We start from the raw sequence: 16,920 nt of genomic DNA, 5'->3' as shown, positions 1-16,920 counted from the left end.
GTCTGAGTGATAATTCAGAGAGATGTGACATGCTGCATCACCACTGGGCCAGCTGCTGCCACGAGGCACATGCAGGATCCCTTCCAATGCAGGAACACCCCAGGCAGTCGGCTTGCCCCTGTCAGGCAAGCGGGGAATGATGTTGTATTTCTTCTCAAGCCGCGCCATCTCTGCCTCATCTTCACTGTCAGAGAAGAAGTCCATGCTGGGGTCCACAGCTTGGATGACAGCATGCTGATGTGTGTATGGCAGGGTACGGTAAGGATTACTGATCTCCACCAGCTCTGCTCCGGCTGCATGTGGTGAGATAGCCACTGCGCTCCCCACAGCAAAGGAAGCTGGGTCCTCATCACTGTCTGAATCCAATGACGCTGCTGACACTGACCCAGACCACTCTCCTGCATGCCAGCAGCAAAATCATTTCTGCACAATTCCACAAGCTTCAAGGCTTGATCTCACAAGAATCCCAAGCTGGCACACAAGACCTGATAGACATCATGATCAAGATCATGTCTGAACATGCTGGATGTCCACTGCCGAAAGACAGGCAGGCACTCACCAGCTGACAGTATCGCATAGCCTGACGGCCGTTGCTCTTGCGGGCCCGCATGATGCTCAGCAGCAGTCTCCTTAAGAACACTATTCTCCAGGGAATTTCCTGAAAGTGCTGCAGCTCCCGTTGCATGCTGCACTGGCGCAGGGCCTGCCTCTGCAGAATGACTGCATGGCATGCTGCCAGCTTCCAGATGGTCTGTAATGCTGTGCTGCTTCCCTGCTGTTATCACTACGCCATTCTCTGATAGAGGATCAGAGGCAGCTGTGTCCAATATAAGCGGCAGTGCAACCACCGGGGCAGCGTCAGCTGCAAGGGGAGTAGCATATGCAGCAAATATGGCAGCCGCTGCTGCACTGTCTGAGATGCTGTCGGCGGAGAAGCTGCTCTGCCGGCTGCATGACAGGGGTGTGCTCACACTGCTGCTGGTATTGCGTGCACCGTTGCAGCTCTCTGTCCTGCCAGGAAGAATATGCGCGTGCACGGCATCAAGAGGTTGATCTGCATTGAAGTTGCTTGGCACCATACCATCTGTGCAACCTCCTTCGCCCGGCGGAGTCACAGGAATATTGAGCAGACTTTGGAGCAGCTGGACTGTTTTCCCAGGAGCAGCATGTGCTGGTACGGCACTGCCCTGGGCTTGCAGCTGCACTCTGAGGGCCTCGAGCTGCGCCGAAACAATAGCACAGATGTCAGAGACATGTAAGGAATAGACATGCAGCGGTGTTCTCATATGGCAGATCTGCATTGAAGCAGATGAGAAGGGAAGAGTGTAGAGGAGGCTGTCAAGCAAAGGGGAGCATCGCACCTGCTCTTTCAGCAGGTCGACTTGGCGTTGCAGCATGGCAGCGTCAGGGCTGGAGAGCGGTTGCTGTGGGGCCGCCACTGTCGCATTATGCACATCGTATGCAGGTGTGGCTGGCCCCTCAATGTCGCTCTCGCTCGCCCCTCTTTCTGGCTGTCTGCTGACACGATCTTCCATTGGGAGGACAGGCTCTGCTGTGTCCTCTTCCTCCTCAGGGAAAGCAGCTGAGGCGCGGTCGTGCGGCTCTCCAAAGCCCTGTCTAAACAAGGGGTTGCTGGGGTGTGTCTGCGTGCTGTGCTCATTGCATTCATCCGCTGCATGCGTTTTGCGATGCACTGCTTCTGGCAGAGGAGCTGGAGCTGACGCGACATATGGCTGACAGGGCTGCCCTGGCAGAGTCTGACCAGCTGCCATGCTCTGCTGTTCTGTGAAGAACTGTTCCGGCGGGTGCGCTACACTCTCTGGCGTTGCCTTGCCTGCCACAGCTGCAGGGCTGCTGCCGCCGATCATGCATCGCGCATCAGCCGCTGCTTGCCCAGGGAAGCGGCGGCGGCACCGTTCGGCCGAATGGGGCTGCTCCCGCAAGGGGCTCCGCGGCCGAGGCACGTCCGACTCGTCCGAGCTGTGCTCGCATGCGTCTCCCCGCGTGCGTTGCAGCAGCTTCTCAGGCGCGCCAGCCGAGACAGGGAAGACCCTGCCACCCTTGCGGGTACTGGAGGCCTTGCTCGGACACCCTGCGCCCCCCACAAGCAGTTCATGTCATTTCAGCACAGCCACTTGCAGCTGCGGCACAAGTACTGGAGGCCTTGCGGGTTCAGGAAAGAAGGCAGCGGGTAATGTATAAGTGCTGGCTACGAGTGAGATATGTGGGGTTACCTGTGTGGATGGGTAAGGAGGCCATTCCAGCAGCGGCCAGGTCCAGGGAGAACGAGGCACACCCAGTCTTCAGAGCAGGCCTGGCCCTGACAGAGAATGTCGCCACCGGCAGTTGTGCCCCGTCCAGACCCACCTTGGCCTCATAGCACGCAGGATATCGCCCCTCGCCTGTGCGCACACACCGTGCCCCATCACCACCATACATAGTAACTGCACATCATCTGCGCCTGCAGGTCAGATATCGGCCAGTAATCACTGCCATGCGCAGAAAGCATGGCGCACCCGGTGCGTAGACAAGCACCAGGAAGGCCAGGTCTGGCTGGATGGCCTTGTCCTGGAGCTGCGCCGACAGCAGGAAGCGCATGCATGCAGCCCACACGTGGGGGTCCCTGACACTGCGCACACCGGACATCCACAGTCCCACCACCGGCACTCCCTCAGCCTGCACCCACCATCTCTCCATCGCATCATGCAACACCCTGCTGCTGGCCCAAAATTCCCCAAATTAGGCAGCAATGGTGCATGCTGTCAGCAATGTGTCAGAGCAGGTGCAGCGCACCTGAGCTTCAGCTGCCTGCAAGGGCACCAGGCTGCGCCCCTGATCAAGGGTGAGGACGCCACGCTGCATGGAAGCACAGGGGAAGCTCTGATCTGTCAGGGATTCCCTCCTCGCCTGCTGCAGGCCCTGGAGCAGAGAGACTGCCAGCGGCGTGCTGCACACGCGCTTGGGCGGCAAGGGAGATAGGCTGACTGTGGCCGACGGCGCGGCTGCTTTGACCGTGACTTGGCCGCCACTCGCTCCCACCGACGCTCTCAGCCTCACAACCTGTGCATGGCAAATGAGACTCAAACACATAGCTTAGATTTGTCAACTTCCATGATGACTGACGATGCCAAGTTTCATCTTAAGTACCTGTGATAAGGGACAGGTGTCATTGTAGTCGCTTGTGGCACTCCTTGCCAGGTCTGCCACAGGGTCAGCTCCTGCCGGAAGGGCGGCTCCTCGAGGTTCTAGCAAAAGGGCGCCCTTGATCGCACCATGGCCTGCAATTGCAAAATTTGTCAATTGCTTGCGCAAGTGATTTCCAAGTGCCAGGACATACTGTAAATGGCTGCAATGCGCAGGACGGCACCTGTCCCAAAAATGAATTCTGGTGAGTTGGCCCCTGTTGTTGTGCAGGCTAGGTCCCAGCTGGACAGCCCGCATGCATGGACCTTCTTCCACTCATTTGCCTTGTGCAACTTGATGGCTGGAAGACACTCCTGCAACAGGCACCCAGGTTGATTGCCTTCACTCATCCTGCAAAGGGGCAAATCCATTAAGTGGTGTGTGCGGTGCACTGCAATAAGCAGAGAGGCCTTAGTGTCACATTGTCTCTTTCTGCAAACTGGACTGATGTATCTTGAATAACCGATGTGAAAAGTGTGTCGATTGAGTGTGCACTCCATTCCTCAGAAGTATGAAATGTGATGAGACCTTGGATGTTAGGTGGATGTTGGAGCTGAATGGGGTCCGATCCCATAAAGACCTTCTACTGGATGGAAATCTGATTTTTTGCGGTGATGTGATACAGCCTAGATCGTTATTTTCATAGCTTTTTCTTTCCTCGCTACGACATCCGCCCACATTTTTGAGGTCCTGACCTTTAGCACTCGGAAAGAACGCTGATGTCATCACAACCGTGTCTATAGCAAATCTTTCATGATTAGAGAGGTAATCATGTGCTTCATGGAGATGATCCTTTGAGGAGAAACATAAAGTGAGGAGCGTTGTTGGAAGTCGCGGGAAAACCAACGCCGTCTGAACCTCTGAGGCAGGCGTGACTCAGGTGCTCAAGGATCATCTTTTCAGCAGAACTTGTCACATTCGATGGACAATATAATGTGATTGAAGACAATAACATTGTCCAGGTTGAGAGTTGCGCCATCGCTCATCGCTTTCAAGCCGTGATAGGAGTGTAAGCAAGACTCAATTGTGTACATGGCAGACGTTTTTACTGGGAACGGAGCAGGCTGGTATTATCTGAGTGCAGACAACCAGAATGTTGGGCCCTACGACACCAAAACTTTCACCGGTGCGTAAATGTTTTGCCTTCTGTGTAGTTACAGGTCCTCTTGCATCTGCAAAATTCTCAAAGAGAATCCCTTGGAGTGGAATCATTCTAGTAAAAACAAGCTAATCTTCCATGTGTGATTGCAGAGCTGGCCGCCGGTGGGTATCTCACTGAAGGGACTCTGATTTGGGCAACTGGCCGGGCAAACTGGCTGCCTGCTAAGGATGTACCAGAGATCTGGACAGTGGCACCTCCTTCATCGTCAGCTGAGGTTGCTAGGGAAGGGGAAGGACGTGCCAGCGCTGCTGAGGGTGCTACTACATCAGCACCAGAACAAGCCAACCTTCTTCCAGATCGCCCATCCCAGCGAAGCACGGTAGTGAAGGCTGCCAAAGCAGTGAAGGCGATTGTGGCGCCTGTGGACAGAGAGCTGGCAGCTTTCCAGGCAGAGATGTCAGCTCTGGGGGCGACAGACGCTCCTGCGCCAGAGGATGCTGCACTGAACGAACCCAGCCGAGCAGAAACGCCTCCTCCAGAGGACCGGCGATTTGAGGATGATGATGGAACCTGGTTTGTCTGGGACAGCACACTGCGAAGATTTGTGGAGGAGGTACGTCTATGGCATCTGATGGCAGTGCTGGTGTGCACATATTTTGCAGCCTGCCCAATGAAGCTGATTGATGTGGTTCTCTCCAAAACAATGTCTGCATGGCAGACTCCAAATGACATTTGCACGTGCTGCCAGGAGGGTGCGGGTCAGGGAGCTGGAACCGCAGCACAGCAGCTCCCTGATTACCAAGTAGAGGAGATGACGTTTGAGATGGACGATGAGAAGATCCCTGAGTACAAGCCGCCCAAATCAGACGATGAAGATGAGCCTCCAGGCACCAGTCAGGATGATGCCAACGACGGTGCTGGTGAGCCCCTGCTGCAAGTCATTGCTACAACCGGAACATAACTCTGTTCGGTGGTTGATAGCCTGATGCAACAAATGTTAAGGCATACCTTGTCTTGGAAAGGCTGTGCAAAGACCCACAACTTCCCGTAATGTGGAGTGCCTGCACAGGGACTAGCAATGGCCAGCAAGCAAAGAAGGAGGGGCAGTCTGGGGCAGGCCAGGAGAAGAGCAAAGCAGAGAGCGTCATGGAGAAGCATCTGGAGAAGCAGAAGCGGGCGCGCGAGTCGGCTGAGGCACAGGCCGCCTGGTTTGACCTGAAGAAGAACACCAGCGTGTACATAACGGGCCTCCCAGATGACGCTACAGAGGCTGAGATTGCCCAGGTAGATCTGCATGCTAATGCATGTGCTGTCAGTTGTTACCAGCATAATTATCAACAGTCTTGCCTGGCGAGAGGGATATAATGGATTTGGAGTGTGGCACAGGTCTTTACCAAGTGCGGTATTCTGAAAGAGGACGATGACGGCAAGCCGCGCATCAAGATCTACCGTGACAAAGCAACGGGCATGATCAAGGGCGACGGGCTTGTCACCTACCTGAAGGAGCCTTCGGTGAGGCGCTAAAATCACATTTTCTGACTAAGATCTGTACTGCACATTTCCCTTCCTCTTCACCATTAATTGCGAAGAGCCCTTCCTGTCTGTGCATACAAACAGAAGCATTTCTGACTGCATGTCTGTGTCTGTCAGGTGGACCTGGCTTGTAACATCTTGGATGGGGCTCCCTTGAGGGATGACATCAGCAAAACGCTGACGGTGCAGCCAGCCAAGTTTGAGATGCATGGGGACCAGTACGTGCCCAAGAAGAAGCAGAACAAGAACAAGAAGAAGAAGGTGAACAAGGTGGAGAAGATGCTGGGATGGGGAGGCTTTGACGACCTCAAGAACCCGACACTGGTGCGCTTCTCACTGATTTGTGAATGCACACCAGTATTGTGACAGCACAAGTGCTGGCAATGCTTTGATAATAATGGAAATAATCTAATCAAGCTAATCAGGAGTTGTCATGCAGGTGACTGTTATCCTAAAGCAGATGTTCCACCCAAACGAGCTCATAGAGGAGCCCAGCCTCAAAGATGATCTTGAGACGGATGTCAAAACAGAATGCACAAAGCTTGGGGCTGTGGACAAGGTAGGGCGTCCCTGAAAGTTTTGGTACACAATCCCACTCATGCGCGAAGTGACACCACACACCCTTGCCTTCTGCTAGTTGAAAGGAAGCTTGTCAAATAAGATCCTGCTGGCTGCCTGCAGGTGCGAGTGTTCCAGTTCCATCCGGAGGGCGTTGTCAGCGTCAAGTTCAAGGATGAGGATGCAGCCCAGGGGTGCATAAAGCTGATGGAGGGGAGGTTCTTTGGCGGGCGCCAGGTTTCGGCGCAGCTCTGGGATGGCATCGCAAATTACAACGTGAAGAAGCCCCAGGAGACGGCAGAGGAGGAGGCAGCTCGATTAGAGCGCTTTGCAGCAGAGATCGAGAATGGATAATTCAAGCTTATTGGGGTTTTTCCCCGATACTGTATTGCATGACGTCATGTAATCCATGAGGCGTCATCTCTGTGCTCCCTGTTGGATGGCATCCAAGGCATCACAATGGCATGACTGCTGCAGAGATTATTGATATTCCAGCTACTGCAACATGTGCATCCAAAGAGTCATGCCATGTGTGCGGCACAGTCAGGAGCCTACGACATAAATGATAGACTCTAAGTTTGAAGAAGAGAGTCCTGGCAAGTTCAGGTGAACATTGGGCTGCAGCTGAATTGGAATCCAAGTTGGAGAATCAACAGTAAATGCAGATGGTGACATTTTCCACCGGCATTAGCTTCTTGATCAAGCAAGTACACTGTACATTGGCAATTGCATCATGCATGATGCTGCGGCCGCAGCGGCGCCGTTGCAGCTGACAAAGTGGCATGCGCATGAATTGAAGTTGGCGGTGGTGTGGTGCGAACCAATCACAGAATGCGGTCTTGAACATCCCTGCCTTCATTTCTACTTTCACAGGCAACAGCCCTCCTCAAGAAAATGGCAGATCATTATTGATATCAGGCACCATCGACCCTAACACGGTTTTGTCGCGAGGGGATTTGTTAGGTTTCAGGGAAGGAGCCATCTGCAGCGGGACGGGATGTGACGTTTCACGGCCATTATTTGTGCTCGTGTGCTTGCAACGAAGGCAAGAGCAAAGATGCAATCAATAATTGCGGATAGCTCTCTTTGTGTGCGCAGTATAGCTGTCCCCACAGGATCTCGAGCTGTTCGTAATGCTCGTCCAGTGACCCACAGATCCCAGCAATCGTTGCTGAATGTGGTGCCTTCTACCAGTGACAGACAGAATCATTTACTTGTAAGACGTGACATTGTCGCAGCAGCTGCTGCCGTGGCAGAAAAGATCCCCGCAACTGAGCAACTCATGAAAACAGTGGAGGTTCCCTTGGGTGACAGATCCTATCCCATCTACATTGGTCAGGGGTTGTTGGATCAGGGGGAGCTCTTGCAACGGCATGTTCCCGGCAAGCGTGTGCTGATAGTCACGAACGAAACAGTTGCTCCTCTCTACTTGGAAAGGTATTGACCTCAGCCCCTGGTGCTAGCTCCTCGTGATACTGCTGATCTCCTGATTTGAGGCGACATCTATGTTTTATGTTGACTCCATGCATGCTTGAATGGTCTTCAAGTTCCTGTGCTATGCACAGGTGCCGTGCAGCCTTGACAAGTGGAGGCAGCGGTCTGCAAGTGGAAGCAGTGATTCTGCCGGATGGCGAGCAGTACAAATCCCTGGATGTGCTGCAGAAAGTCTGGGACAAAGCCCTGGAATCCAGGCTGGACCGAAACAGCACATTCATTGCTCTTGGGGGCGGAGTAATCGGAGACATGACAGGCTTTGCCGCTGCCGCGTATCAGCGCGGAGTCCACTTCATTCAGGTCAAAGCAATCCCTGATTGGTGCTCTTGTACATGTCGGCGCTGTGTATATACCGCCTCTTCAACCTAGCATAGGACCTTACCTGTACTAATGGGCAGTCGATCCAGCTTGTGGTGCCATGTTAGTCTCATTCTAACTCTTTGTGTGTGCATTGCAGGTGCCGACCACAGTCATGGCCATGGTGGACTCGTCAGTGGGAGGAAAGACTGGCGTGAACCACCCTCTTGGGAAGAACATGATCGGCGCGTTCTACCAGCCCAAAGTGGTCCTGGTGGATGTGGACACCCTGAACAGCCTGCCAGACCGCGAACTGGCGTCTGGCATCTCTGAGATCATCAAGTATGGCCTCATCAGGGATCCTGCGCTCTTTGAGTGGCTGGAAGCCAACATGGAGCGCCTCCTTGCTCGCGATGCTGAGGTGTGTTTCTTCTGTCAATCCACATCTGGCATTCATTCCTTGCGTTGCTTTGAGGGACCCGAACAGCCTGTTCCATGTATCAGACAACACAGCATGGTTATTTGTTGCATGTGTTGTCTTTCTGAAGGGACGTGCAGCTGAGAGGTTTGACTGTGAGTGGCTGTGATTGCAGGCCATGTCATATGCCATTGAGCGCTCCTGCATCAACAAGGCGGAGGTGGTGAGTGCGGACGAGAGAGAGGGCGGCGTGCGTGCCACCCTCAACCTGGGACACACCTTTGGCCACGCCATGGAGGCCTCACAGGGCTATGGTGCGCATCCCTGTCACTCCACGGCGGGTTTATTGGACTACATCTTTGTACCCATAAATGTAGGATATGTGGCAGCCATACTGTAGACGCACCGTGCCTATGGCAGGAATAGTGAGGAACATAGGAGATAGGTACCTCTTAGAAGCAACCTCTGTGCTTGCAACAGGTTTTACCTGTCCAGCTCTGCTGTCTGTTTTGTAATCAGATCAGTGACATCTAAAATTTCTTTGTTCAGGTGTGTGGCTGCATGGAGAGGCAGTCGCTGCAGGCACAGTCATGGCTGCCGACATGTCTCTCAGGCTAGGCTGGATTGAGCCTTCGGTTGCCAGCAGAGCAACGGACCTGCTGAAAAGAGCAAAACTCCCCACAGAGCCTCCCAAGGTGCCTGCTGCTTTGGCCTGAGCCCAGCACTGTTGTTGCCAATCTTCTTATCAATCGCTGCTGGTGTTTCACTTTTGAATGCTGCAGATCAAAGAAGGTTCCTGAATTTTTGATGTTCTGCATTGTCAGGGAATGACACAGGACGACTTCAGAAGCTTCATGGCTGTGGACAAGAAGGTCCTTGATGGGGACCTGAGGCTGATTTTGCTGCGAGGGCCACTGGGCAATTGTGTCTTCACTGGGAACTATGACCCAGCTGCACTTGATGCCACATTGGACAACGCTGTCCTGTGCTAGCAGCTGCGGCATGGTTAAATGGCAGCTGCATGATCAAGATAGCATAGCAGCGCTACCTCCTTTGTGAGGAGTGTCCATGAAATCGCATGGCGATGTGTCTCTGAGGATTGAGTGAAATGTTACTTCTTCCTTCTGTGTTGTACAGTCTGCCACAATGTGGTTATGACATACACTTTACCATGTAGTGAAGTAAGTTCAACAGTGTAGTGGCGCAGCTCAGCTTTGCCTGCAGTCATTATCAGTAACAGATGATCGGTTTGTACTACAATCCAGTTGACTGGTAATTGCTTCTCAAGATTTACTTATCAGCGGTAAGCTACCAAAGATGAAATAGGTAGTGACTTCAATGCTTTGTGGCATCCATCATTGCCTTCGCACTTTTATATTTTCTGCACCTTCAGGATGCAGCCTCAAGACAATGCTGGCTCTGCAGACAGCTCATACTGGAAACTCAAACAAGCACAGTTGTAACGCAACTAGATACACGCTAGTATACACCTTCGCAGTTGAAAGTTCACAAGTTCACTGAATCGGATTAGCGATCCCAAATGAGTCTCATTTGTTCAACAAGTTCCTTAGTGGAATTAGATTTGTCAACAGGTTCACTGATGTTCAAGACTGCACTAGCTACTCAGAGAGCATGCTGGAAGTGTGTTGCCGCTACATGAGAAATTAAGTGAATCAATCCTCAAGCTTCCCGCACGACCTCACATCGCGCTCCTCCCACCGCTGCCAATGCTGCCATTTCTGCCACAAGTATTTGCCTGACAGCATGTCCAACAGCAGCTGCCACCAGGGAGCAGTGGCCTGCTACAAATAATAAGTTGCCTCAATGTCTATCAGGTGATCACATTTTCCTGTAGTCCCTCTGGTTCAGGCCAGAGGGCAAGCCAGCAACGAGGCTCGCGCAGAACATGCTCTTATGGACATGGCCCTTGGGGTTGAATGGCACCACAAAGAAGAAGTCACCTTTTTGCCCCGCCCCGTTCTGTCCCTGTCAGCCGGGCTCTCAGAGGACTGGCATGTGTAGACCACAGCAAGCACTGCAACCACTGCAGACGCACCCAGCAGTAGGAATCTCATTGGACACACCATTTGACCTAATTATTCAGAGTATTCCGTTACAAAGCTGACATTAATCATTCCTCTTCAGAGTAAAAATGGTACAAGTGGGAGGCTCGTTCCCCAGATCTACAGGCTTGTCTGCGGTCAATATCAGGCCGTCCAGCACCGTGCAGTCTCCATAGTATGAAAAGGTAACGACGGAAAGTCGTGGGCCCTTCCGCGAAAAATCTTCTGCCTAACGAGAGGCAGAGAGAAGCATTGGGGACGACACGAGACGAACTTGATGATGACATCATCAGAGTGGCAGGGGATATTCTTTCCGACAATAATCTCGGAGATTTCAAAGCTAGGATTGAAACCTATTATCGTATTAAATAGTTTAGCAATGTTGTTTGATTTTTAATGCTGGTGAACATGTCAAACAGATAGCTTCTGGTACATTTCAGGCTCGAATGTCACTTGGGATCACTCATCACACGGCGCATCGGCTGTTGGTGTCTTGCAGCAGCACTAACACGGAATACAATTCCCCAAATAACAGAAACTCAGAAGCATCGCCCAATTTCTCGTCAAAATCGAGGCGATGGGCACTCACAGCAGGAACAGTGTTGAGCTTCTGCAATAGTGGATTAGCTGTGGCATCGACAACTCCATACCAAGATGCAGCCACGATCGAGTATGGTCTGCGGAATGGGTAAGCTGGGTTGTCCCTTACAGACATTTTGTGCAGCCTGTGGGTGGTTTGCTTGGCCTCACTGGCCGCAAGAGTTGCGATCAACACTCCTGCCCAACAGCTGATAACTTCTGCTGTTTCATCTGTGGATTTGTTTTTGCGCAGGAATATACGGTCTTGTCCCGGGGGTGTCAACCCGAATTGCGTGTCCACTGCCAGCCTCAATGACGTGAGCACTCGCTAGTTGTATGCATGCCAATGCATGATCCCAGACATCCAGTCCGCTCACCCATGTGCTTGCTATGTCACAGCTTTACAGCCCAGTCTGGCGGAGCTTGGAAAATGACATTTCAACCTCTGCTCGGGTGAGCTGGGTCCTCATGTCCTTCTGATCCTGGAAATTGAATATCTTGGTTGCTGTTGGATTGAACAGATGTGCAATCGCGCTGACCGTGTTGAATCGATAATGGATTACAATGAGTCTGACTCATTCTCTCTCTTGGCTTCAACACAGATGCTGCAGGACTCTGTAGCAGATGTATGCCCGGAAGCAAAGCTTGTGGCAAGCCAGAATCTTGCAGACAGCCAATTCTTGGCTTTCACAGTGCCCAGCTATTTTGGCAGGGACGTGCTAGAGTGAGTAATTGTAGCAAACTGCTCTCCTTGCTTACCATGGCCTGCTTACACATGTCTTGAAGGGCCAGGAGTGGGGACTGCCACTGTGTTTTTCAAGCGACGAGGGTTGATATCTGACAATGAATTTGTATCGTCTTGCTGTCCTATTAGGTTTCTTCTGAAGAAGGATAGGCCTGCAGAAGTTTCAGATGCCGCAAGCAGCGAGGATGTTATAGTCCTGTACAGATCTATGGCAGGTGCGAGCCACCTGCCTGTCAACACTTGCAGCCTGATGTCTCTGGGGATGCAGTCATTTGCTGAGGACCGTGCAAATTGTGCATGCTGCATGCACTCAGAGGCTCTCTTGAGTTCTGAGATCAGTTTGTTCACTGATCTGTTTGTAACGAGCTTATTGGGTGCTGCAGGTAGCGTGAAGTACATCTGGCCCTTGCAGACAGCCGTCTCGGATCTTGGGACTCAAAGAAAGCGGGTTGAAGCTATCAGGGAAAAACTTGGCTGGAGACTGGTCGGATGTGACCTGCTTGAATGCTACGAGTAGCTAATTACTTCTCCACTAGTACAGCTCAATTTGTGGCGCTTCAAATTTTGAAAATGAGCACTGTCACTGACTGTGGTGGTACTTGTCAGGCATGCATGGCTGCGCACTGGTGCAGCATGTCATTGCCGCAAGCGGCTTGTACTTCCGAAGAGTCTACAGGCCCTGGTGAGGCTAGCGCTAGTGCAGCTGCTGCTATGATCAGCAATTCCTGTAACTTCATGACTATGGTAGGGATCATGATGGCATGGTGCCAGCGATTGACAGCTTGCACGCACAACATCATGTTGCGACGATCATGATCGTGACGGCCGGCGTGCACACTGTGGCACGGACGTGGCACAGACGCCGCACGAACGCACGCATGCACGGTGCGGCACGGTGACTTTCAGGCTTCCGGATCCTCACTGGCCATGCGCTCAGGAATCTCCAAGTGCTGCATGCATCATATTTCTTCTATACTGCGCATTCCGCGCCAGACTTAAAGTAAAATCCAAACGGAGGCGCAGTTTGCCACCGGAACATTCCGTGTGGCCGCGCGTGCACCCGAAGGCCAGTGGCTGCCGCAGCCGCGCGCTGCAGGCAAAAGGATGTATGGGTAGGTGGCGAGCCTTTAGCAAAGCCCAGTCTAGCTTGTCGTCTTGCAGCAAGCAAGGATCGGCCGCTCCGGATAAGCCTCCCTTCAGAAAGGACCCATGCTGACACGTGCCCTTTCCCATCACATGGCTCCTTGGCCACAAGCGTCCCGCGGGACGGCCGTTTCATCAAACACTCGCAATCAGCAGGCCAGGCATTTGGCATTGGATAGGATCGGTCTCGCAAAGGAATAATTGCGGCGCAGCAATTGTCTGTGCTGGTAATCCTAGGCCGACTTAGCCACAGACGAGGGGGCGCTTAACATCATGACGAGGCATGGTGTTTTGGCCTTAGGTCTTCTGCTTGCAGCAGCTCTTTGCCTGTCCGCTGGAGCATTGCTCATCGACGATCAGCCTCTGAATGGCAGTTCTGAGCCTTCTGCCTGGGCGACCCTTATTTCACCTGATGCCTCATACAAGCCCCTGATGTGAGTTACTTCCTCTCGATCAAAAGAAGTAGCATAGATGCAACTCCAGGATTTCACACGTATGTTGTTGTGCGTTGTGTTGTTGTGTGTCTCAATGTAGTCACCACTTTGTACTTCGCCATATGTTGCAAGCCCTTGATTGCCTGTGTTTTCTTTTCCTGCGCAGAAAGTCGCCACTGCCGCAAAACTACCTGGAGCCTTTCCATCTGCCCACGAGCTGGGACTGGTGAGTGACATCTTCTCGCCGGTGGACTGCCGCGTCGTTCGAAAATCACATCCTTACGTGAAGTACTTCAGGGATGCTTGCTGAAGAGCAAGTGCGAGTGCCTCATCTCCTGCAAGTGAGATCTCAGAATTCCATTCTCATGCAGGCGCAACGTGAATGGAACAAACTACTGCTCGACCACCCGCAACCAGCACATTCCTCAATACTGGTATGACTTTAACCATCCGTGTGTCGATTTGATAGGAGCTGTGCATTGCTGATGAATACTTGTTGCCGCATATTATGCAGTGCAGTAATGATCTGCTTTGCGTGTCCAGTAAGGCTTACTTCTTATGCTTGCAGTGGGTCATGCTGGGCCATGGGTTCAACCTCCTCCTTGGCTGACCGCGCAAACATTCAGCAGGGTGGCGCCTGGCCATCCGCTTATCTGTCCGTCCAAAACGTCATCGACTGCGGCGGCGCCGGCAGTTGCCACGGAGGTGTCCAATCGTCCCTACTGAGTTCTCAGACCTGTTTCCGCTTTACAGTATTCGCTTGCCGGCTGTCTTGTGTCTTCTGTCCGATAAATGTGATCCCATGGTGTGGCAGGCTGGGACTCGAGGGTCTACGAGTACGCGGCCAGGGAGGGCATCCCCGATGAGACCTGCAACAACTACATCGCTGCCGACCAGGTAGTTCCTATGACATGGCAGGAAGCAATGTTTGTTTTTATTTAAGTTTAGAGATAGCTTATGGAAGGGGAGAGGATAGTAAAGGTAAGCAAGAAACGGTGTTCCCTACTCCCCCCAAATGCAACTGGACAAGTGATAATTTTTGCACGATTTTATAAAATAGCGAGGAGCGAAACAGGTGAAGGAGGAGAAATTTACCAGCTATGTCGTCAGACTGGAGCAGGATCTGCAAATCAAAGCTCAAAATCCAGGGGAGAGGAGGGAAGGATGTTGCATGACGCTAAGTACTGGGTTGATGCTCCAGGTGTGCAACGCCAAGGACCAGTGCTTCACTTGCTGGCCAGACTCCGGCTGCCAGCCCCTGAAGGACTACAACCGCCTGGTAAGTGACTTGTCATCCTATTATCCTTGGCTCTCCATGCTACAGTGCAGTGCTGCTTCACAAGGTCATTGCACCAGTCTTCTCACCAATCCTGTTCCTGCTCTAGGGTGTTACTGGCATTGTGCGTGGTAAGATAATTGCGTAGGTGTCGCCATCAACCTCTCCATGCTATTCTGTAGTGCTGCTTCACAAGGTCGTTGCACCGATCTTCTCGCCAATCCCCTGCTCTAATGTGTCACTGGCATTGTGCGTGGTAAGATAATTGCGTAGGCGTCGCCGCCAATTTCTTACCTTATTTAGGATGCCCTTGGCAACAAACACTGCAAAGGAAGGTCATTTATGGACAGCTTGGTTGATATATAAGGAGAGTTCTGTGCTGGCGGCAGGTTGTGGCCGAGCACGGGCGGCTGCACGGTGCGCATGCGATGAAGGCGGAGATCTTCGCGCGCGGCCCCATCAGCTGCGGCATCGACGCCACGCGCAAGCTGGACAAGTACGAGGGCGGCATCTTCGCCGAGTACAAGCCGCTGGCCAACATCAACCACATTATCTCCGTCATCGGCTGGGGCGTCGAGGACGACGTCGAGTACTGGTAAGCGCTCTCAGGCCACCTCCAGTATCATGCTCTGTATCTTAGGGAGCTGTCCAGGCCCAAGCAGGGATGTGAGGGTGCAATTTGTCACACCTTCCACCTCACTCGCTAACCAGCTTTCTGCATTCCTGGGTGTCCGGCCACTGCTAGAATGAGCTTTTTCTTGTACTCCGCAACTCTGGTCTTATTATTTGGCTGTCCCTTGCGATGCATCCACATGGGGGACAAGGTGGAAATGCAAAGGCCAGGCTGCAAACCATTGTCCCCTCACTACCTGGGAACATGCCATGGAAGCACTAATGGTGAGCACGGGCGCAGGCTGGTGCGCAACTCGTGGGGCGAGCCGTGGGGCGAGAAGGGCTTCTTCCGCATTGTGACCGGCGCCTACAAGGACGGCCGCGGCGAAGACTATAATCTGGCGATCGAGACGCAGTGCGGCTTTGGCGTGCCGGCCACCTGGGAGCGCGCCTCCAACCTCGACGTCGGCGCCACCGCCCTGCGCACCGCCAACGCGGTCTCCGTCGCGCATGCGGCCAACGCCAAGACTTCCTCCTCCTGAAGGGAGACTTCCTCCCTCTGGGTTGTTGTCTCTGCCATTTAGAACCCACTGGACCTTCATGTGCCTGCTCGGTGATCCGGGCAGAAAGGCGGCTGAAAGGCAAGGCGGGGATGCAAAGGCAGGGCTGGCTAGGCCAGTTAGGATGGCATGGGGGATTGATCCCCCGCGATTGCTGATTTGCGGCGTCCTGTGATGCAGCAGGGCATGAATTAATTTAGCATGTGGGTGGCTCCAGATTGTGGCCTCACCGCTGCAGTCGGCATTTGGGTCCTGCATTGCGCAGCGTTGCTGTGTCAGCATTCATTGATGCTACAGTTGGGTGTGCTATCATTGGGTGTACCATGCAAGAGTGTCAGCACCGATTCCTTATTGTAGTCTAGGATACTGGCCCGACCACATAGCAGTCACACATGCATGTTGCCGTGTTTCACGGGTCAGGATACCTCATAATTGCCTTAGTTGCTGTCCGATTTGGGAGCAGTACCGCGCATTATTGTACATTAGCGTATTTGGCTGGTGCTGGGTTCTTGTACCTGCCTGCACCTCCCAACTTCCGCTGCACCGGCATTGCCGCATAAGAGCGGATGGGTCTGCCATGCAGGGTGTTTATAAGTATGCCTGCTGTAATGCTGTTGTATGGCTGGTGATACCAGTACGTACTAGAGCGCTCGCACCGCTCGGGTGTGCCACTCTTAAGTGTACTCTTATAGGTTTGTTTGCTAGCATTGTGATCTTGTTGAGTGATCTTGCTCGCACTACTGCCAGAATTGTAAACAAATTGATTAGGATTTTCATCATCTCTCAGTGTTTTGAAAAGTGTATTGACTCGGAGTCCGACTACTGAGTCAGAAACGCTGCGCAAAACTGTAGTGGCATGCCACTCACAGCTGGCCAGCCATGCCACTAAACGTGCCAAGCCCTTTACCTTAAGTAATACCACC

At 52.8% G+C, this 16,920-nt stretch overlaps 3 protein-coding genes across 3 annotated transcripts; all 3 read left to right on the top strand.

The window, feature by feature from the left end:
• Positions 1-4,215: 4,215 nt before the first annotated feature.
• On the top strand, positions 4,216-6,730 carry COCSUDRAFT_65250 (hypothetical protein; the record flags this gene model as incomplete). The annotated part of the gene is made up of 8 exons (XM_005649937.1): positions 4,216-4,309; positions 4,435-4,898; positions 5,034-5,205; positions 5,355-5,569; positions 5,672-5,797; positions 5,936-6,142; positions 6,258-6,377; positions 6,500-6,730. 8 exons carry the CDS (start codon positions 4,216-4,218, stop codon positions 6,728-6,730), a joined length of 1,629 nt encoding a protein of 542 aa, XP_005649994.1.
• Positions 6,731-7,658: 928 nt separating this feature from the next.
• On the top strand, positions 7,659-9,577 carry COCSUDRAFT_35806 (3-dehydroquinate synthase AroB; the record flags this gene model as incomplete). The annotated part of the gene is made up of 6 exons (XM_005649936.1): positions 7,659-7,813; positions 7,942-8,170; positions 8,328-8,588; positions 8,761-8,899; positions 9,135-9,280; positions 9,410-9,577. The coding sequence occupies 6 exons, from the start codon at positions 7,659-7,661 to the stop codon at positions 9,575-9,577; spliced, it is 1,098 nt and encodes a 365-aa protein (XP_005649993.1).
• A 3,682-nt stretch (positions 9,578-13,259) lies between these two features.
• Positions 13,260-16,773, top strand: COCSUDRAFT_28006 (cysteine proteinase). The gene is made up of 8 exons (XM_005649935.1): positions 13,260-13,549; positions 13,716-13,775; positions 13,921-13,983; positions 14,118-14,254; positions 14,364-14,446; positions 14,751-14,828; positions 15,215-15,420; positions 15,739-16,773. The coding sequence occupies exons 1-8, from the start codon at positions 13,389-13,391 to the stop codon at positions 15,977-15,979; spliced, it is 1,029 nt and encodes a 342-aa protein (XP_005649992.1). The 5' UTR covers positions 13,260-13,388; the 3' UTR covers positions 15,980-16,773.
• Positions 16,774-16,920: the final 147 nt, after the last annotated feature.

This window comes from Coccomyxa subellipsoidea (genome assembly GCF_000258705.1).
Source record: "Coccomyxa subellipsoidea C-169, whole genome shotgun sequence".
NCBI lineage: Eukaryota > Viridiplantae > Chlorophyta > Trebouxiophyceae > Coccomyxaceae > Coccomyxa > Coccomyxa subellipsoidea.
Note: the sequence above shows the minus strand (reverse complement) of the source record. Positions and strands in the feature narration are given on the sequence as shown.

What these genes read in the sequence shown, in the direction of transcription:
- COCSUDRAFT_28006 (XM_005649935.1), top strand. Translation starts at nt 13,389, where the DNA reads ATGACGAGGCATGGTGTTTTGGCCTTAGGTCTTCTGCTTGCAGCAGCT. An exon ending in CGCCGGCAGTTGCCACGGAG is followed by an intron (nt 14,255 to 14,363) that starts GTGTCCAATCGT and finishes ATGGTGTGGCAG; the next exon opens with GCTGGGACTCGAGGGTCTAC. An exon ending in TGAAGGACTACAACCGCCTG is followed by an intron (nt 14,829 to 15,214) that starts GTAAGTGACTTG and finishes TGCTGGCGGCAG; the next exon opens with GTTGTGGCCGAGCACGGGCG.